The sequence below is a fragment of the Cervus elaphus genome, chromosome 18 (assembly GCF_910594005.1).
Source record: "Cervus elaphus chromosome 18, mCerEla1.1, whole genome shotgun sequence".
In the NCBI taxonomy this organism is placed as follows: Eukaryota; Metazoa; Chordata; class Mammalia; order Artiodactyla; family Cervidae; genus Cervus; species Cervus elaphus.
The window spans coordinates 99,565,035-99,587,160 of record NC_057832.1 but is presented as its reverse complement, the minus strand read 5'-3'; the positions used below and the strand labels follow the sequence as shown (position 1 = coordinate 99,587,160).

Sequence of the window (22,126 nt, the reverse complement as noted above, 5' to 3'; positions counted from 1 at the left end):
ATGATGTACCATAAATTATTTAACCAGTTGGTATTAATGAACATTTATGTTGCTTCCAATCTTTGATGATTACAAATAATGCTGCAGTGAGCAATCTTAGACTTGTATCATGACTATAATGCGTGACTATAATCCAAAAAACAATGCTAACTTCCTTACCAGAGCTGCCCTGAGGGAGGGTCCATATTCGGTTCCCCAAAAAGAAATGGATTGGGAAATAATTATAAAATAAGTGCCTAGAATTAGGAGGTGCCAAGTCTTATGGAGAATTCAGTGTCTGTCTATAGAGTTCACAAAGCAGGAAGTCCATATTTAATAAAAATTTAAAAAATCCAGTTAGTGAACACCATGGTCTGAAGTCCTACTCACCATGGTTCTGGAATGCTTCCATTTGGTTAGTTTATTGAGCAGCCTCAGGAGATTGATGCAGGAAAAGAGGTTCCTCCAGCAGAACTGGTTGTTGTCTCCAGCTTCCTGTAATAAGCCATGCCCATCATTATCTCATGGGGCTTCCCTGGTGGCTCAGATGGTAAAGAATCTGCCTGCAATGCAGGAGACCTAGGTTTGCTCCCTGGGTTGGGAAGATCCCCTGGAGAAGGGAATGGCAACCCACTCCAGTATTCTTGCCTGGAGAATTCATGGACAGAGGAGCCTGGCGGACTACAGCCCATGGGGTTGCAAAGTCAAACACAACTGAGCAACTAACACTGAGAGAGTATTATCTCAACCCTTCATGGATCATAGCCTTGTCATGACGAAGGGGCTTGCGTAACTCAATGAAGCTATGAGCCATGCCCAAGCAGGGCCATCCAAGACAAAAGGGTCACAGTGGAGAGTTCTGACAAAACGTGGTCCAATGGAGAAGGGAATGGCAAGCCACTCCAGTTTTCTTGCGGTGAGAACCCCACAAACAGCATGAAAATGCAAAAAGATATGAGACCTGGGAAGATAAGCCCCCTCAGGTTAGAAGGTGTCCAACATGCTAAGGAGAAGAGTGGAGGGCAATTACTAATAGCTCCAGAAAGAATGAAGCATCTGGGCCAAAGTGGAAACGATCCTTAGTTGTGGATGTGTCTGGTGGCGAAAGTAAAGTCTGATGCTGTAAAGAACAATGTTGCATAGGAACTTGGAATGTTATAGGTCCATGAATCAAGGTAAATTGGATGTGGTCAAGCAGGAGACGGCAAGAGTGAACATCGACATTTTAGGAATCAGTGAACTAAAATGGACAGGAATGGACGAATTTAATTTGGATGACCATTACATCTACTACTATGGGCAAAAATCCCTTAAAAGAAAGAGTAGCCCTCATAGTCAACAAAAGAGTCCAAAATGCAGTACTTGGGTGCAGTCTCAAAAATGACAGAATGATCTTGGTTTGTTTCCAAGGTAAACCATTCAACATCACAGGAATCTAAGTCTATGCCACAACCACTAATGCTGAAGAAGCTGAAGTTGAATGGTTCTGTGAAGACCTACAAGACCTTCTAGAACTAATACCAAAAAAAAAAAAAAAAAAAAAGATGTCCTTTTCATCATAGGGGGTTGGAACGCAAAAGTAGGAAGTCAAGTGGTATCTGGAGTAATAGGCAAGTTTTTGGCCTTGGAGTACAAGATGAAGCAGGATAAAGGCAAACACAGTTTTGTCAAGAGAACACACTGGCCATAGCAGACACCCTCTTCCAACAAGACAAGAGATGACTCTACACATGGACATCACCAGATGGTCAATACAGAAATCAGATTGATTATATTCTTCACAGCAGAAGATGGTGAAGCTCTATACAGTAAGCAAAAACAAGACCTTGACCTGACTATGGCTCAGATCATCAGCTCCTTACTGTAAAATTCAGGCTTAAATTGAAGAAAGTAGGGAAAAACCAATGGGCCATTCAGGTATGACCTGAATCAAATCCCTTGTGATTATACAGTAGAGGTGATGAATAGACTTAGTGATTGGATCTGGTAGAAAAAATGCCTGAAGAACTATGGAGAGAGGTTCGTAACATGGTACAGGAGGCAGTGACCAAAACTATCCCAAAGAAAAAGAAATTTAAGAAGGCAAAGTGGTTGTCTGAGAGGGTTTACAAATAGCTGAAGAAAGAAAAGAAGCGAAAAGCAAGGGAGAAAGGGAAAGATATACCTATCTGAATGCAGAGTTCCAGAGGTTAGCAAGGAGAGATAATAAGACCTTCTTAAATGAATAATGCAAAGACGTAGAGGAAAACAACAGAATGGGAAAGACTAGAAAGCTCTTCAAGAAAACTTGAGCTATCAAGGGAACATTTCATGCAAGGATGAGCATGATAAAAGGATATAAATGGAAAGGACCTAACAGAAGCAAAAGAAATTAAGAAGAGGTGGTCAAAAAACACAGAAGAACTACACAAAAAGGTCTTAATTACCTGGATAATCACGATGGTGTGGTCATTCACCTAGAGCCAGACATCCTGGAGTGTAAAGTCAAGTGGCCCTTAGGAAGCATTAGTACGAACAAAGTAAGTGGAGGTGACAGAATTCCACCTGAGCTATTTCAAATCCTAAAGATGACGCTGTTAAAGTGCTACACTCAATATGTCAGCAAATTTGGAAAACTCATTAATGGTCACAAGACTGGAAAAGGCCAGTTTTCATTCCAATCCTAAAGAAGGGCAATCCCCAAAAATGTTAAAACTATCGTACAACTGCTTTCATTTTGCATGCTAGTAAGGTTATGCTCAAAATCCTTCAAGCTAGGCTTCAGCAGTATGTGAACCAGAACATCTAGATGTACAAACTGGGTTTAGAAAAGGCAGAGATACCAGAGCTCAAATCACCAACATCCACTAGATCACAGAAAAAGCAAGGGAATTCCAGAAAAATATCTACTTCTGCTTCATTGACTATGCTAAATCCTTTGTGTGGATCACAACAAATTGTGGAAAGTTCTTAAACAGATGGGAATACCAGACCACTTTACCTGTCTCCTGAGAAACCTGTATGAAGATCAAGAAGGAACAGTTAGAACCTTACATAGAACAACTGACTAGTTGAAAACTGGGAAAAGAATATGACAAGGCTGTATACTGTCATCCCATTTATTTAATTTATATGAACAGTACATCATGTGAAATGCTGGGCTGGATGAATCATAGGCTGGAATCAAGATTGCTGGGATGAATCACAGGCTGGTATTATCAGATATGCAGATGATACCACTCTAATGGAAGAAAGTGAAGAGGAACTAAAGAGCCTCTTGATGAGGAAGAAAGAGAAGGATGAAAAGCTGGCTTGAAACTCAACATTCAAAAAACTAAGATCATGGCATCCAGTCCCATCACTTCTTGACAAATAGAAGGGGAAAAAGTAGAAACAGTGACAGACTTTTTATTTTCTTGGGCTCCAAAATCACTGCTGACAGTGACTGAAGCTATGAAATTAAAAGATGCTTGCTCCTTGGAAGAAAAGCTATGACAAACTTAGTGTATTAAAAAAGCAGAGACATCACTTTGCCAACAAAGATCCATATAGTTAAAGCTAAAGTTTTTCCCACAGTCATGTACAGATGTGAGAACTGGACCATAAAGAAGGCTGAGTGCCAAAAAATTGATGCTATTGAATTGTGGTGCTAGAGAAGATTCTTGGGAGTCCATTGGACAGCAAGGAAATCAAACCAGTCAATCCTAAAGGAAATCAACCCTGAATATTCACTGGAAAGACTGATGTTGAAGATGAAGCTCCAATACTTACTTTGGCCACCTGACACGAAGAATCAACTCACTGGAAAAGACTCTGATGCTGGGAAAGACTGAGGGCAACAGAAGAGGGTGGCAGAGGATGAGATGGTTGGATAGCATAATTGACTCAATGGACATGAATTTGAGCAAACTCTGGGAGACAGTGAAGGACAGAGAAGCCTGGCATCCATGGAGTTGCAAAGAGTTGAATAGGACTTAGTGACTGAACAACAACAATTATCTCAACATCTACAAGGCTTTCCTTCCCACAGAGTCTGGAAGTCACTGTCGGTCAGTTCAAGTGAAGCCTTCCATATGAAATGCTTCCTCCTTTCCGTCCCACTCATCACATCCTCCCTTCTCCTCAAAGTATGCAGTATCCTTCCTCTGAAGACACACAGCTGCCAATCCTGGAAGACTCTGTACCAAGAGCAAGTACTGCTTAGAAAGATGATATATGAACATAGGAATATCATTTGAGCAAGATTTCTTGTGTAGCTTTCTGCTTTAGGATCAGAATAAGAGATGATAGAATTTTACCCCCATACACTTTGCATTTATGTAAGCTATATTGGTAATAGCCAAGAATTATTCTGGCAGATTTCAAACAGTATTGGATGGATCTGATATTCATTACAGTTAATTTTTTTGAAAAAATCAACTTCCGCCCTCCTTTATCAAACCATATTGCAGTAAATTACTTAATTCTCTAGCATGGTTGAAAAAATGGCAGATGGTTAATTTGAACCAGGTGTTTCTCTTGAATGTTTCTTGATAGCTTGTGAGCACCCAACCAGATGGATGTCAGATCAGAAACAGGTAATTACTCATAGAAACATCTTTCAGGGACAAAAATAAGAGTGTTTATGGATTCTGGGGCTTGTAAATATATACTGGTGTCAGAAGCTACATGAATCAGTTAACATACATGGTGGTCAGACTAACACCTTGGAAGTTCCTCATGTCTTCAGTGTGAGAGGAGGATGTAGAAGTGAGGAATGAGCAGAAATCAACTGCTTTCTGTTGAGTGGAAGATTACCCCCCAACACACACAAATGAATCTGAAGCAAGCAAGGTAGACATACATCAACTGTGACATGAACAGCCAACACTTGTAAGGATATTAGGCTCTCCTAAAAATAAATAATACTGAGGATCAAGAAGTTGCAGGGAAACTTTTCAGAAATACTGTTTAGAAATGATGTTCTCCCAGGATGTTCCCTGGTGGTCCAGTGGTTAGGACTTGGCATGTTTACTACAGGGGCCCAGGTTCAATCTTGGGTCAGGGAACCAAGATCAGGCAAGCCACATGCGGTGGTCAAAATAATAATAATAATAACAATCTCTTTCCTCTAGTAAATGCTCAATATTGTGTTTAGAACCGGTCCCATGAAAACCATCTGTTTTGTTCTAAAAGAAACTTCCATGGGAGTTTCCACTCAGGTGCATTAGCTAATCTGGCTGGCCCAAAAAACAGATCAGGTTTTATAGATGTGACATCTTGTGTGGCTAACAGAGGAGACAGACTTTTATATGTTTATTTTTTAAAATAAGAAGCAGTGAAACAAAAAACAGGTAAGTATATTTCCATTGTGAGCTTCCTTTATCCTGATTTCTAATATGCATAAAAGCCTTGCATTCCTTATGGAGTATGGAAATAGCGGCCTGGTCTTGTAGAAGCAGCCCTGGAATAGGCACCAGGACACCTGGGTCATGGCTTTGACCCTGGCTGTATCATCTCAGGCAAGTAATTTCCCTGTTTCCTATAAGAGGTTGAACTAAGATGACCTTTAAGATCATTTTAGCTCTGACCATTCAATAACTCTGTGGCTTACTTTCTCCAGTTGGCTTAAAAGTTAAAAAGTTTTGAGTGACAAAATGTTGATTGTGGCTGCCTTTTCCTGAGAGCTGAGTCTCAAGAGTCCTAAGAGCTGCCCTAGTTCCCCCTGAAGGCAGTCTCACCTGCCCAGGGCCTTGCTCTCCTTTCCTTCTAATGATGCTTCCCTGATGCCTGTAACTAGTCCCACTTCTGGCATCATGGAGCGGGCATCGAAAGCATACATACTGGTCAGTGGCTCGCCCAGGCTTGTCTGCTTTGTCAGAGCCTTGCCCAAGCCTTCTCCCTTCTTCCAACCCAACAAATTATCTTTTTTTCCAGAAAGCCTTTAGGTCTGTGAGTACCTATTTGGATTTGCCAGTCTTTTTATTTTTTTTTTAAGCCCTGTTATTCTATTTATTTTCTGGCTGCACTGCGTGGCATGTGGGGTCTTATTTTCCTGACCAAGGATTGAACCCACACCCCCTGCAATGTAAGGGCAGAGTCTTAACCACTGGACCACCAGGGAAATCTCTAGATTTGCTCGCCTTGAAGATTTTTTAATGTTCATTTAAGGCAGGTCATCTTTCTTTCTTTTTTAAAGAACTCAGCATATTAAGTAAGATGCAAACTTCTGTTGGGGGATATATTTTGTGAACAGCAGCACTTGGCTAGCTATATTCTCCCATTCCTGGTACTTAATAGTATTCAAAGCAAGAACTTAACTCACTTCCAGCCAGCTAAAATTAAAAAAGAAAGCATTTGCCCATGTTCCACTCTCACAAATAAATATTTGTTTGCATACACCTCTGGTCTAAAGATTCAGTTCAGCAATCACATCCTACCCTTTCAGAGCATTTCTAAGGCACAATGGTTCTGTTCTCAAAGATCCATCCACAGCTCTGCTGAGTGAGCCAAGCCAAACAAAAAAACCCAGGCTTATGCCAATTAAGTGGATAATTAACTCATGAGGAAAGGAAGAACAGAGTGTTTCTTCCTTTCATACTGAGAAGATCAGATTGGTAAGAATCTGAGCACTGAAACAGACTTGACTGTTCTAGTTCAATTCTGTTATCCATAGAAGCAAAACCTGAGGCCCAGAAAGAGGAAGGCGGTTTGACTAAGATCACATAGTAAGCGCCCCAACCAGGGCTTAAACCTCGATTTCCAGTACTCACTGAATTCTAACACGCTGTCTTTAGTTACTACTCATCTTCTGACCGCACTTCAGGAATTCCAGACACACTTACTAAAAGAAAATATGGTTTGACCTCTTACTTTCTCAGCTTCTTTCAGACCTAATGGTAGAGAAGCTCTTTCTTATGTCCTACTGTAATTCTTACTTCAAACAAGCAAAACCACCACCAACAAAACACTGAGGTTTCCTGCCTTAAAGGGGAGTGACTGAGCCTTTAAAGAAATGCTGCAAAGTGTAAAAATATAATACAACTCAAACCTTCGTGTTTTTTTTTCTTTTAAAAATATTTATGCATTTGGCTCTGCCACGTCTAGTTGCAGCACTCAGGATCTTTAGTTGCAGCATGTGGGATCTAGTTCCCTGACCAGGGATCAAACCCAGGCCCCTGCATTGGGAGTCTTAGCCATTGGACCACCAGGGAAGATCCTTAATAGCTTATTAAAGTCCTGAAGTGATGACACTACTTTCAAATTGAAAACCAGCTCTTCACTGAGAAACTGAAATTATTTATTTTTTTTTTAAAGAGTAAAAAGTTTACTGAAAGGAAAAGTACATGTGGAAAGTCACATGGGTGAGCTCAGAGAAAGACTTGCACCTTTGGGAAGTTTAAATCCTTTATAAAGGGGCAGTTCTCTGGGTCTTTGTCTTCCCTCAGACAAGAAATTGAAATTATTAATAGTAACTTATCTGTTTTATAATGAATCTAGAATTTTATAGCCTAAGGAAAGCTGATGCTCATCTAATTCTAACCTTTCTTTCTTTTACAGATGAAACTCCTACAGCCTACAGGAAACTTGCTCAAGATCACTTAAAGCTGTAGTGGCAAAGCCCAGTCTGTCTGCCTTTTCTATATACAAACTTGGGTTTTTCATGCCATGTCAGTCCTGCAGTTATTTGAACCTATTTGCAAAAACATTTGCGAAGTTATAATACTTAGTGATTGAAATTCACAATAATAGTCATCTTTTGGTAAATGATTCTTTTAATTTATTATGGTTCACATAACTGAAAATGAAATCCTATTATTAGCTTACATCTTCTTTTCTCACATTGTTTTAGAATAACTTCCTTATCATATGAATTTCTAACAATTAAGTTCCTGCCAGATTAAGGACCTAGATCTAGGTATAAGAGTTATTATTCTTAAAGGTGATGTGAGGAGGTATGCAGGAAAAGAAAAGAAAATTTCAAAGTCATCTGGGAAGCTTTAGCAAACCATTTGTGCTTTGAGGAGGGATCTGGGGATGTGAGTTTAAAAAAAAAATCACCTAGCACTCATAGAAAGGGTGACAATCAGGAAAATTGAAAAAAATGCAAAAACAAAACAAACAAACAAAAAAACTTGTCCATGGTCCTTCTTTTGTATAAAACTTCATGGAAAATGGATGTATACCTTATGATATGTTCACATTTTATCTAGAATAGAGAAACAATAATGCTAATTGCATTGTTGGTTTTAAATAGTGACAGTGAATGTAAAAACAAAGACTTTTTTAAGGAGGTCAGAAATCACTGGCTAAATAATGCCTAAAAGGAATGCTAGAGACCTTAATACCTGAACATAAATAAAACAAAAATGAAAACAATAACACAAAAATCTTCTGGAATATATGTAAATATCTGGGTTAGAAACTAATACAGAAAAAAAGAGAAAATAATAGAGATAGATGAAAGGATCAAGCATATAAATTTAAGTGATATGAACATATTTTTATAGGTATTTCTGAATATAAATCAAACCCCAAATTGAGGAATTTTGTGATGAAGTACCTTTTAAGAATTAACTTAGGCCTTCCTTGGTGGTCCAGTGGTTAAGAAATTGCCTGCCAATACAGGGGACACAGGTTTAATCCCCGGCCTGGGAAGATCCCACATCCCAGGGGACAGTTAAGCCCGTGCACAACTACTGAGCCTGTGCTCTAGAGCTTGGGAGCTGCAACTTCTGAGCCAAAGGTCTAGAGCCTGTGTTCTGCAACTAGAGAAGCCACTGCAATGAGAATCCTGCACACCACAACTAGATAGCAGTTCCAACTTGCCAAAACTAAAGCCCAAGTGCAGCAACAAAGACCCAGTGCAGCCTAAAATAAATAATTTTTTTCAAAAGAACTTAATAATTTCACTTGCTTGATCTAAAAGGAAATGCCAAATATTTCTTTGCATATAGCCAGGTCATGTAAATCCTGACCCTCTGCTTTGGATAACACTTCACCACTCCACCTGTTTCTTTATGAGCAGAGGGTAAGATTGGGCAAAATACTAAGAAACTTCTAGCTCTGATACTCATTGACTTCAAAATACAATGTATGTTTATTTAGAAATTATAAATGTATTGTTGTAATAACATGATGTTATAAAGTACACATAAAGTTAAAAGGATATTAATAAATAGAAAAGATCTAATATATTTCACTTCTAAAGCATCATGTTACACACCTATTTTTCATACCATTGCTCAAAACAACCACCCAGACACTGAACATCCTATAATACTTGTTGAGGCCATAGCCCCTGCCTTCGCTAGCAACCTGCTTCCAAAGATCTCACCTAACTTCTATACAATCATACGTTCATCCTCCTTCTCTTATATTGGGGATTTAATTTTAATTTTTTCCTAGTTTAGTAGATTGAATTTGAATATAAACTTTTGGAAATTTAGAAACTGTAAGACTTCCTATGCCAGGGGGTGAGGAAACTGTTTAGTACATGGGTAAAGATGGCCTATTGCAGAGCTAGATATTTTGACAAAACGAGAATTTAGAAATTAATGTACCATTAACTTTGTCTTTATTTCATGTCCATTATATATGTAGTTAGAGCTTCAAATGATGTTGAACTCAGTTCAAACTCAGAAAACTGAAAAAATATGAATCAAGACTACCTTAGCCAAGTAACTCCACTTCTAGGAATGTATCTTAAGGAAGTAATCAGAGATAAGGTCAAAGATTCATGTGCAAGGATGTTCATTTTGGAGTTATAGGAGGAATACTGTAATAAATGCCCAATAATAGCATGAAACAATCATTTTTTAAAAAAACTAAGTAGTGGAATATTATGTGCAGCTATGTGAATGGAGACATGTAAAGTCCTTATTTTCTTAAATAATATGTGTGTGTATGAGTGAATACACACACACACACACACACACACACACATATATATATATATAGCTAATTGCAACCAAATATTAACATTGGTTATATACAAGTAGTTTGGGCTTCCCTGGCGGTGCTAGTGGTAAAGAACCCACCTGCCAATGCAGGAGATGTAAGAGATATGGGTTCGATTCCTGGGTTGGGAAAATTTCCTGGAGGAGGAATCCACTCCATGGCAATCCACTCCAGTATTCCTGCCTGGGGAGTCCCATGGACAGAGGAGCCTGCCCGGCTACAGTCCATGGGGTTGCAAAGAGTTGGACAGAACTGAGCAAATGAGCATGCACACAAGCACGCACATATGCAAGTAATTTAATAAGGGTATTTTTATTTTCTTTCCCCTATTTTTCTGTATTTCCTCAATTTTCTTCAATAGTATATATCGATTTTAAAGTCTTGGGTGGGGGAAGAAACTTGAAATGTTATTTAAAGAAAATCCTATGTATTTAAAATGCCAGTATGCTGTGCTTTCAATTAATTCACTGAGCCTGAAAAAAGAGATAAATCTTACTCATATAAACACTAGCCCTCTCTGAGGACAGAGCCATTAATTTAGATAAACAAACCACTGTATTGAGGATCTATGTGGAGTAAACTAGCTAGTTAAGTCCATGACTGGGCTCAGCGAAGTACTTCCAAGAAATAAAAAAATCTGTGGTTACCATATGAAACCACCAGGTGCCACTGTAGCTTCACAGAAAGGACGAGAACACCTAGCATGAATCTGTTTTTCATTACGGAAAGGTACATGCTTTCACCCCCTCTTAGACAACAACAGTCTTCTCAGAGGCATAACAATTATTTCAATAATTTTATGTTCATATCCCAAAAGGTCAATTGGAAGATATATGAAAGTATAGTTCCCATCAATCCCTACTTATGGGATTGAGAAGCTGACTGTGTTTTGAAATACACTATTCACAGTAGGATGGCAACCCACTCCAGTACTCTTGCCTGGAAAATCCCATGGACAGAGAAGCCTGGTAGGCTGCAGTCCCTGGGGTCGCAAAGAGTCGGACACGACTTAGCGACTTCACTTCATTATTCACAGTAGAGCTTTAATGCTGTCCGTGCACCACTGTTTCTGTTAGAAAGGGCAGTCCTCATTCCAGTCTGAATGGTGGGGCTGCATGTCTCCACCCTGGCTCTGCTACTTGCAACTACTTTTAACTTCTCCACCTATAAAGCACCCATGCCAACCTCATACAGTTCTTTTAAAGATTGAATAACATCATAAACAGGATTAGACAACGCATTACCTCTCTCTGCCGAGTTAAGAAGCTCCCAGCTTCCTTGTCTGCTGAGGCCATATCTAAACAAGACAGGGAATCTCTGCTCTGGTGCTTAAAAAGGTGCTAGACTTATGGGTCCTTCTCTCATTCAAGGTCTGTCAGCTATGAGGAGTGGACCTGACAAGACACTTCATCCCTTAGGTTTCTCATCTTTGAAATATGGGGCTGGGCCAAATGCTTCTCAGGTTCCCTCCAGTCACAAACCTTACAGTTCTGTAAAACCTGTGCCACACAAGGTACCACTGTACTTTTTGCACAATGAAGTTTTCTGACGTGACATTGTGTAGGTATTAAAAGTTGGGGACAAGGGGTTGGGGCACACACAGGTGCCATCATCTGATCATTTTTTAAGCTCCATTCATGTGAACATGGTGCTAGACTCTGGGGATATAAAAGAAAGATGATACTATCTCTTCCTTCAAGGAGTTTTCAGTCAAATGGAGAAACAGATACAGATAAACAGTTCCAGTGCAACAGGGTATGGGAATGGGCTGAGGTTCACTGAAGGAGCTGCAGCAATAATACATGATGAGGTAGACACTTGATTTCAACGTGCTGCCCATCAGTTTCATGGGATTCAGAAGGACTGAGGGACTTCTCTGATTTGCCTGGAACTGCTTCTGGCACGAGGAACTTTCTGGGTCATCCTTCTGTGGCCATATTGAATTTTGCCTCAGAAAGACTCAGGCAAGTATTTCCTGGGTATTTTCTGAAGTACACACCCCAGGGTTTATATAACCTTATGAAAATGAGACAAGCCTGTGACACAGAAGGAAGAAGACAATTAGGCTAGAGCAGCAGAGATGCACCTGCCATTCAGCACAGCTGTTCAAACTCAGCTTTAGCCCCATTATCTTTCTAAATTCCCCTCCTCCTCAGTGTCTTTCACTGACCCTTTCCTCTACAAAATGCTATGCTCAGCTTTCCCAAATCTTTCTCGACTGGGTCAGCAGAACTAAGTCCCTACTGCCTCTGTGCTCTTGCCAATATGCTTTTATTGATCTAACACTCCCAAACCAGGGCATGAGGGGGCTAGAGAAGAAAAGGAAGAGCAAATGCCAATCTCTGCCACCTGGCAATTTCAAAGGCTACCAAATCCCCACTCGCTTACCAGGCTCTCCGTAGTAAGCTCCGGCAAATCCTGGATGGTACAGCATGGGTAATCCAGGACCGAGATGCTGTAAGATGCAGAGATAAGAACAGGCTTTAGGTAAATGGCAAAGGCAGCAAATGGCTACATCTGAAAGGGCAGGAGGTTATTTCTCTTCAGCTAGCCCCATGTATTTCTAGAACTGCTTAGTGACTTCAGCTGAAACTGAGGGTTCCTGTGCCAGGCACCTCCAGATCCAGTCTCCTCTCCTCATAGCCAGGAGAAGGACTGACAGTTCTTTCAGAGGCAAAAGCAGAGAAAGCACCTCGGTATAGCCACCTTTCTCCTCTGTTCTTTAAAGAAATACATAAGCTTGTAGGCATTTGTGTTTCTGTGTTTAAGTGTATATTTGTGTGTATATAATTGTGCACCGAGAGAAGTTGCCCAAACTCATCCCACTTTACACATTATTGACTGTAGGATTTTTGCAGAAACTAATGACTGTGGCTGGCGATTTATTATGAAAGTGAAGTGAAAAGTCTCCAGTCAGTAATGTTAAGGTAACAAAAAAATGTATTACTATGTCTCTGGTCAGTAAGTTAATAACAACCTGTGAGAATGAAGACCTCTCCTGTGTCTTACCAGATGTTTCTGAAGGTTAGGAACTCGGGAAAGACCACAGAAGCCACTTCAAGAGGAAGCCTGAGACAGAGGCAGCTTCCTGCAGCTGGGCCCATCTAGTAGCTCAAGGATGGTAACCACATCTGCTCCCAAAAGAGACACTGAGGGACCGCAAGGGAGCTGGAGGCTCTGCGGTGAGCCCAGGGAAGCAGGCATGAGTCAGCAGGGGAAGTAACTACCGCATGATGACGGGGACCCGGCCACTCCAAATGACAGCTCTTTCTTTCCTCCTCCCTCCTTCATGGGTACAATGCAGCATTTAGACTAGCTAATCTAATCTCTAATGCTCTTTCTGCTTCTGACATTCCATGAGGTTTGCCTTTAAAAAAAACAAAACAAAACGCAACTTTTTGGCCAGGCTGAGGGACATGCGGGATCTTAGTTTCCCGACCCAGGGATCAAACCTGTGCTCCCTGCAGTGGAAGCATGGAGTCCTAATCACTGAACCACCAGGGAAGTCCCTTTTTTTTCTCCCATGAGGTTTTTTTTTTTTTAATTTATTTATTTTAATTTAAGGCTAATTACTTTATTCCCATGAGGTTTTAAACACCATTCCACTCTAGTTAGAACAACTGGACATGGATAAACGATGTCGGCAAAGCATAGGCTATAAAGAGGAATATGGGGCTCCTTGGGCCTCTTCTATATTTCAAAGTTAAAACTTTTATCCAAGCAAAAGGCAACAATTTGTTTGACTAGAAACGTTGACCTTTGTCCAAGAAACCCCCAAAGATAACCTAAAGGAACCAGGGTAGGAGAGGAGAGGGCCGTGGATGTACCTACTAGGTTCTCCCAGGGTTGCCAGTTTCACACTGCTCCGTTAGGATAAAGATTCCTGGCTGGCTCATCTACTTATCTACTCACATTCTACTGACAAAGCCCCATGGCAAAGTAGGTACTGGCAACCGGGAAATGAGGGTGGGGAATCCAAGATGGATTTGTTTTAATCTCATTGTATTAAATTCTACCCTAAGGGGGCATAAAGTTCCAAGTTTCTAGCATATCTAGATTGTAAGAGCTATGAGGAAACTGCAGTAGCAAGCTGAAGGTGCTCAAGTTCTTGAGATTATGCAACAGTAAAGCTCATAAGTAACACACAAGAGGAACCCTGGACCCAGGCCGACCTCAGCAAACAGTGCAGTTTGGCACTACCACTCTTCCAGCTCCAAAGGGAACCCGAAGGACACTTACTGGATTGTCTGCCCCCCGCTTCTAGGCCCACAGTGCGGGGGCACCAAGTTCCTGAACCCCTCTCCTCAGCCAGTTTCTGATCCAAGGGTGGACCTCTAACCCTGGGCATGTGGAAGTGGAACAGGGATCAAGAGCCAGTTCAGTCTCTGAAGTGGTACAGGAGCACGTTTAGCTCAGGTGGGCATATTTTCACTAAGTGGCTTAGACATATTTCACTTAGTTGCTCAGTTGTGTCTGACTCTCTGTGACCCCATGGACTGTAGGTGGCTTGCCAGGCTTCTCTGTCCATACGATTTTCCAGGCAAGAATACTGGAGTGGGTGGCCATTCCCTTCTCCAGGGCATCGTCCTGACCCAGGGATTGAACCTGGGTCTCCTGCATTGCAGGCAAATTCTGGGTTAGGAAGCAGACAAAACTATTTGTCAGTGACAGAGGAAAAGTTGGAGTGGAGGTGCAGAGGCCGGGTGGCCACAGGAAGGTGCAGAGGCCCCCTGGGTTCCATGTGCTACAGACTGACCCTGAGGCCCAGGGCTGCACCTCTGTCCGAAGTTCTTCAAGATAACAACCCACCCATCTCCTCCTAACAAATCCCCGTTCTGTGTGAGCTGACACGCACAGGTGCCTTCATGAAGCTGTGGCCCTTCCCCAGCTTCACCGACACTTTCAGTTTTCCCTGGTGGACAACTAGCACGTCTTAAGTGCCATTTTTAAGGGGCAGAAGTCTCTTTGTAGTGAGGATAAACCCATTCTCTAGTGCTTCCTCCAAACAGGAAAAGTAAAGCACTCTCATCTTTGTTTATCCTAACTAATGTTTATAAAAGTCTATGATAGAGTCAGAGTAGGTATTATTCCCACTTTAAAGATGAAGATACTATGGCTCAGAGAAACACAGTGTCTTACACTTGAGATGACACAGCTAGCAAGTGGCAGGTCCAGGTCAGGAATCCAGGTCCTGTGACTTTGGGTTCTGTGTGTTTTAAGCTACACAGAAGTAGGCTGTCTCTCCAGGGTGGAGTTTCTGGCAGCGCTGACAGACTGTGGGGCCAACATCTCCTAGCCCCTCTCCAGCCACCTCAAGTGTCACGTCAGCCTTCTTCTATTTTAGGAACCTTGCCTCTGGTAAAGCACTTCTGGGCAACTCCACTGATTAACATGCTTCCGGTCTTTGTGTAAGCAGCAAACTGAGGAACAAGGACCTACTCTGTTAACCCCCCAAGTCCCCACTTGGCTGGAGCAAGCCACAGCAACTGTGATTTAACCCTGCCTCTTCTGCTTACTTAAAGGGTCATGCTGGTGTGCTAACCTTAAGTAAGTTAATTAACCTTTCTGAATTTGTTTCCTAATTGATGAAATGGGAATAAAACTTGTTGTGATATGTCTTAGCACTGATGAGGAGATTAAATGAAATAATGGACGTGAAAATACTGCAGTTTTTAAACCACAAATTGATCTATCGAAGTAAGGGCCTATTGTTTACCTTTAATTACAAATTCTGTATAACCCTTTATAAAATTGATTCAATTTATGATTTATACTAAAATCAGGGCTGGCCAGACAAGCCAGATGCTTCACAAAATAACATTTTTGGATCCTTCTGCCACAGGGCTGAAATTTATCGGTGCAGCCTCTTTTGAGTTATGGCATTACAGTTTTCAAAACTATTAAGTTACAAATATCTTTGTGAGGAGGTCAAATTATACATCCCACCAGAAATACCTCAAGAAAACTAAATTTGACAGTGACAGCTCTAAGACAGAAAGGACCAGGGAGAATGGAAAGGCGGCTCAGAGACAAAATAATTTCTCAATCCCCAAACCGCCTTTTGAAATAAACCTGTCCAGAGTCCTTACCCATTTTTGGCAGTGATGTAGGACAAGATATTTTGATTGAAGAACTTCAGGATCAATGGGATGCAGTTGGCAAATACCAAATGTTGTGATACATATTCAAACTGAATTAAAAGATGAAAGCAGAAAGGAAGCTTACTTTGGGGAGAAGAGAAGGTCTGTATGAAAAATAAAGAGGCAAGTACAATTCTGACATCCATTCCTAAGAATACCCACTGTCCACTTGTGTTAATAGTCTTCCTGTCTGGGAAGTGGGGAGGGCCATCTTCAGCCAGCCTAGCCTACATAGAAGGGGACAGTCTGCAGTGTGTGTATGTTGCAAGTGCCTGACCAAAAGCACAAAATGTACACAAGCCAGAAAGAAAATCCTACTCCAGATAAACAGAGAGAATTGCTGTGAGATTTGTTCCTAAGCTCTACAGGAAAAGGAAGGCTCCCCAAGGGAGTTGCCTTCCATTCCAAAGCTCTGGCTCACAGGGGTTTCAGCTGTGATGGACAAGCCAGGAACAGGTGCAGCCCGGCAACTGCCGGCATCACTCAGGCAGGATGGATGCAGCGCGTGGTGACCAAACGAACCACTGGAGTGAGGGCTCCAGGTGGGTCTGGTTCACTGGACTAGCCCCTATACTTAGAATATCAGTATTTTAATGAATCAACAAGAGTCCTTCAGTCAACAGATAATGCACTAAGAATAAGTCCAAGATCTTTTTGATGGGTTAAACAATAGAACATAGCACTCCACTTGGCTCTCTTGAATCTGGATGGGGTTTGCGTCCAGGAAGACCTACTGGGGCAGTGTCATGCAGCTGTGCGACCCGGCTGTTGCCCATGATACGCTGAAGAGCATCACACAGAGTTTGTCTCCAGAATCCAAACTACTCTAAGTGGAGAAACTGGTTGAAAAAGCAGAGAACTGCAGTGTTTTAAATCCCTTAGCTCTTACTGATTCCTGATCACCATAAAATAGCCATGGCAGCACACTCAGCTGCCGTCTCCCCAGGTGTGTTGTTAGAAGTGAGGAGTCAGCTTGTGTTGCTCAGTTCTCTCTTCTGCTCAAATATCTTCTCCCCGGCAGCTGACCCAGGGTATTTTACAAAGCCTCAGGTGTATGAGCCAATACAAACCTACTGTCAAGTGATGGGAAACATCTTTCAGTTTGAGATGTCTGTAGCCTTGTCAGGACACACTGACACGTACTGGCAAGGCCCATCAAGCCACCCACCCGTCTGGCTGTTGATCCACATGTTGCCCACCAAGAGAAGCAGACAGAAGCACACATACGCAGATCTCTTTCTACTAGGAACACTATTTCTCACTCATCCCTCCCTATTCCTCCCAGCCCTGCTGCTGCTCTGCAAACACTGGTAGGTGTGTCCGTCCTCGGGGTACCCTAACACACTACAAGATGTCTCTGACTGCACTGAAGTGGATATATATCCACGTTGTACAGCTGAACCTGCCATGGACACAGACTCTGCAGGGCCTCCCTGCACTGAGCTCCTGCTGTTTTAGCAGCAAGGTCGGCTCTGACTCCTCAGGAGGAATGGGGCAGAGCCTCTGTGGAAGAATGAGAAGCTCCGCCTCCTCTCCAGGTCTCACCACAGAGAACACTCACTCACTGCCCCCATCTTCTCCTATGTCTTGGCAACACCCACAGCACCAAGTCCAAACTCCTTGGCATGGCAAACATTGCTCTTATGGGGAAGCAGGTTCTTAATGTCTGCTAGCCTCAGTGGAATAAAATAAGACCCACCTCGCAGGGTTGAGAGAATTTAATGAGATCCCACATGAACTGAACAGAGTGCCGGCCACAGTGTAATACTAACCGTGTGCTAGCACAGGTATTACTCTCTGCTCCCCGCCGTCCTCTCCAGCTTCACGTTACCACCGGACCTCCCCATCTCCCTCTACCCCATGCAGAACTCCAGAAACATTTGATTAGTTTCCAAAGGTACTTTGCCCTCTCCCCTCAGGAGTTTCACAAATCAGCTTTTCTGCTTTAAATGCTTCCTGCCATCATTCCCTGACAACAACTGCACCCTGGCTAACAAGTTTTCTGTAGGACTCAGGTTAGGAGTCACAGCTTCTCCACCTCAGGCTGGATTAGGTGTTTCCATAGCAGCCAATACTTAACCTGTAACACAGCGCTTATCACTCCATAATTGCCTACTTCACATCTGTATCCTTTAAAAAACTGCAAAGCCCTTACGAGCCAGAGTATGCCTTATATAGAATTCCATCTCAAATGTTAGAAGAGTGCTTCACATACAGAAAAGTATGCTCGACACCACCCCCCGCCACCAGTCTCCTTTTGGTGGCATGCTTGAGTCCTGTCTTCCATTGCTTCAAAGCTGGCTTGGCATATTCCCAAGAAGCTAGGGATTCCTACCTACGACCCCTGGATAATGTTCAAAGGACACAGACGTTTGCAACTTTCTAGGACAATTCCCCACCTCGTGCCCCAAGCTTGTGCAACATGTATCTGGATTCTGCATGACAAAGAAAAGGCTCAACGATGCTCTGCTGGACTCCAAGACCCTTGTGTTCTTCCTTTGGGCCGCAGGACCTGGAGGACACCTGCGGGGTGTGGAGAAGTGCTCTGAGCTGCTCACCTGGTAGATGTGGTTCAGTTTGAAGTGTTTGAGGAGCAGAAGGAGCAGGGCAGAGATGCTCTTTACAATGATCTCCTTGTGCCTGTTCACATCGATGCCCAGCTTCATGCTTTGGAGAACAGTGATGCTACAATGGGGAAAGGAAGAGTCAGTGCAGAGGGTGGCCTTAGTGAGAGGCCTACGAGGACCCAGGTATTTGGGACAGATACAATACACACCAGTAAGCCAGAACCTGAGAAACCTGAGCTGTGCTAGGGAAACCTCCAGACTGCCCACTTGTGAGTCTATCTGGAGAAAAGTTCCTCTGATACCTTTGTCTCTCTCTCACCTTTGGCAAGCTTGTCCCTTAGCAATGTCCACCCACATACACATGCAGTCAGTCATTGGCAATGATGTGGCCCTCCAGACCCTCAATTCTGGGCTCGAAAGAGCACAGAGAGAGCACTGCAGTGGAAAGGGGCTACTGGTGACAGAGAGGAGACCTCCTTGGAGACAATCCCTGTAAGTGTTAACAAGGTGAGGCAGGGACGAGAGAGACTCTGCAGACAAGAGAGTGAGTATTCAGCAGCTGCCCCCACTGAAGCACTTACGGCATCTCCTCAGGCAGGACGTCTGCCAGGATATTGATAGAGTCTGTCTTAGCCTTGGAGGTGGGGGCTGCAGCCAGTAGAATCTTAAGTAGAGCAATCTGGGAAGCAGAAAATGAGGAAATCTACCCCATTCAACAAGGCTATCCTTCCACAACTCAACAGCTCCAAGAGAAGTGTTTGAAATCCTTGCTCCAAGTTCTTCACTCAATAACCAAAGATCCCTACCACCAGAAGGGCAAACTGGTGCCCAGTCCTGACGGGCCTGCCTGGGAGGCTAAGGAGCCTGAAGAGATGTGCTTACAGACTGTTCTGCGTCAAGACTGCTCTTTCCAAAGTGGATGAGAGAAGGAGCAGAGAGAGTGGGGGCAATGCCTAGAAGTTAGGTGGGAGGGAGAGGCAAGATCCACCCCCACCCTCTTCCTTCCTCTCCCTCAGACCATCAGCATCCTCCCCTCGTAGACTGAAGCCAATTAGGACACCGGACGCCACGGCAGACCTCAGAGGGACTAAGGCACTTACTCAGGAGAGGCCCCTGGTGCATCCTGCATGGAGCCTACCCCATTCCCCACCTCTCCCAAACAAGGACTTGGAGGTAAAGACAAGTCCTCCTTCCTCTGGGAGGAGCCCCAAGGGGAGATCAGAATTCTGAAGTGTCAGAGAACATGGCCCGGTGGGTGAAGGCTCAGGAAGCAAACTCAAGTGACACAGGGCTCAGCTTAGAAGGGCTCTCCGCTATCTCTTTCTCGCAGCTGAGAAGCTCTCACAGCCCTGATCTGGCCGTCTCCTTACCATGTACTGGGGGAGGCTATACAGCATGCCCTGGTAGAGGATTTCGCATGGCGTCTCTGGTACCACCTCTTCCCCCTACAGCAAGAAAACACACAGTTTGCTCAGACCGTTTTCCAGTTGACCAAAATCTATCTTTCCTTGGCTGTGGAGGATGGCAGGACAAGAGCTGGGAGTCAGATTCATACCCGAGCTGTGTTCATGAGTCACTGCAAGACCTTGGGTCAGTTACTTTCCCTCTCTAAGACCTAATCTCCTCTTTCAAGGATCAAGGACTGGTCTGGAAGAACTCAGAGCGCTCTTCCAGCCCTGAGAACCTATGATTTTAGTTGTCCCGTTATCTGGAATCCATCTAGAGTTCTTCCTATATCGCTTGCCAGGTCAGAGGCAGAACTCCCACCGAGGATTTGGCTCATACTACTGCTTTGCTGTACATACATGGGCTTAGCTCAGGCCACAGGTATGCCTGGGACATTGGAACTGACACCCCATACAGAGGCACTTCCTATGGTGTCAATCCGAGGCCATCTGAAAGCTCAGGGAGGCTCTGAAGCCAGGGAGGAGAGATGGATGACTACACAGAGGGGGCTAATGAAGGCCTGCAGAAGCAGTGAGCAGGGAAGAGTTTAGGTGGATGCCATTTTCTTTTCTTCTCCAGTACCCTCCATGACAGCCCTGCTTTTGGACCAGCCCCTTATGCACAACTCTGTCCTTGTGATGACCCCATTTAAGTCCTTTATCAGAGTGGGGAGACAGGGGCCTCTAGTGCTCAAGAGGCTACTTAGGTCACTGTCACCTTTGGCCAATGCAATCTGTCTTCCCCCCAGGTCACCCTGTGACAGGACAAGAGTCACCGCCATGAGACCCTGAGGGAGGGATAGCCAGGCCCTCTATCCCACACAACGCTGCTGCTGCTAAAATGGACACAAGTCTCAACATCCTGGCGACCCTGCATGTTTATCTTCTGCTTTCTAAAAGGCCTATTTCATACATTCTCCCCTCTCTTCAAACCAACACCCTCAACCCACAGCCCCTCAACCGTTGCTGATCCTACTTCTCAGTTAACAGACAAAACAGAAGCAATCAGACAGGCATAGCCTCATCTTCTCAACACCAAATCTACCAGAGTCTCTACCTTCCCATGTGCCATGAAGGATGAACTGGTTACTTCTATCAAAGGCTATCCACTACTGGTGCTCATACCCTTTTGTTTTGTTGAGTGCTTCGGTTCTGTAATTATATTTCTCCTGGATCATCCCTCTTAGGACATAAACATACTCCAGTATCTCCTCCAATAACACTATAAAACATTCCCTTGACCCCACATTCTTCTTAAGCTACCACCCCATTTCTACCTTCCTTTTCACAACAAAATTTCTGTGTGGTTTGTCTATGTTGACTAAGCCGACCTCCTTTCTTTACATTCCTTTTTCAGTACACTCCAACTAGGCTTCCAGTCCCATCACTTCCCTTGAGGTTGCTCTTATCAAGGTCACCAGTCATTTCCACGTTGCCAAAGCCAATGGGTACCTGAAGTCTTATCAAGCTCCATTTGTCAGCAGCATTTGACACAGCTGATCACCTCCTTCTTCTTAAAAGGCTTTCTTTTCTTAGCTTCTATGGCATCATTCTCTCCTGGATTTCCTACCCTCTCACTGGGTGTTTTTATTACTCCTCTTTCCTGGCTCCTTTCCTGGCTCATCCCATTCTCAACATACTGGTGTGCCCCAGGGCTTGGTGCTGGGTCTCATCCTCTTCTCTCTCTCCTCCCTCCTCAGGTTACCTCAGCAAGTTCCATGGCTTTTAACACTGTCCATGAGCAAACAGTTTCCAAATTTATTTCTCTTAGTCAGTCCTCTCTCCTAGAACTCTAGGCCCATGTATCTAATTGCTTGGCTGCTCTACATGGGTAGACATCTAAAACCCAGTACAACCCAAATAGAACCGTTGATAAAACAGAACTCCTGGGAATTCCCTGGCAATGCAGTGGTTAGTACTCTTGTACTTTGACTGCTATGGGCCTGGGTTCAATCCCTGGTTGGGGAACCAAGATCCTGAAACCCATGCAGTGTTGGGGAAAAAAAGAAAATTGGGGGAAAACATATTTTAAAAAAAGAAAACATAACTTCTCATCTTGACAAACTGTAGTTACTCT

The 22,126-nt window shown here is 43.2% G+C and overlaps 1 protein-coding gene across 1 annotated transcript in view; it reads right to left on the bottom strand.

Moving 5' to 3' along the window:
- STRIP2 (striatin interacting protein 2) overlaps positions 1-22,126 on the bottom strand; it is a 46,753-nt gene that overhangs the window by 5,863 nt on the left and 18,764 nt on the right. Inside the window, exons 14-19 of the mRNA XM_043872874.1 lie at positions 19,975-20,049; positions 19,186-19,283; positions 18,596-18,722; positions 15,987-16,087; positions 12,286-12,352; positions 370-474 (exon numbers count right to left, since the gene is read on the bottom strand). Coding sequence (XP_043728809.1) covers positions 370-474; positions 12,286-12,352; positions 15,987-16,087; positions 18,596-18,722; positions 19,186-19,283; positions 19,975-20,049 — 573 coding nt within the window. The remainder of the gene's footprint in view (positions 1-369; positions 475-12,285; positions 12,353-15,986; positions 16,088-18,595; positions 18,723-19,185; positions 19,284-19,974; positions 20,050-22,126) is intronic.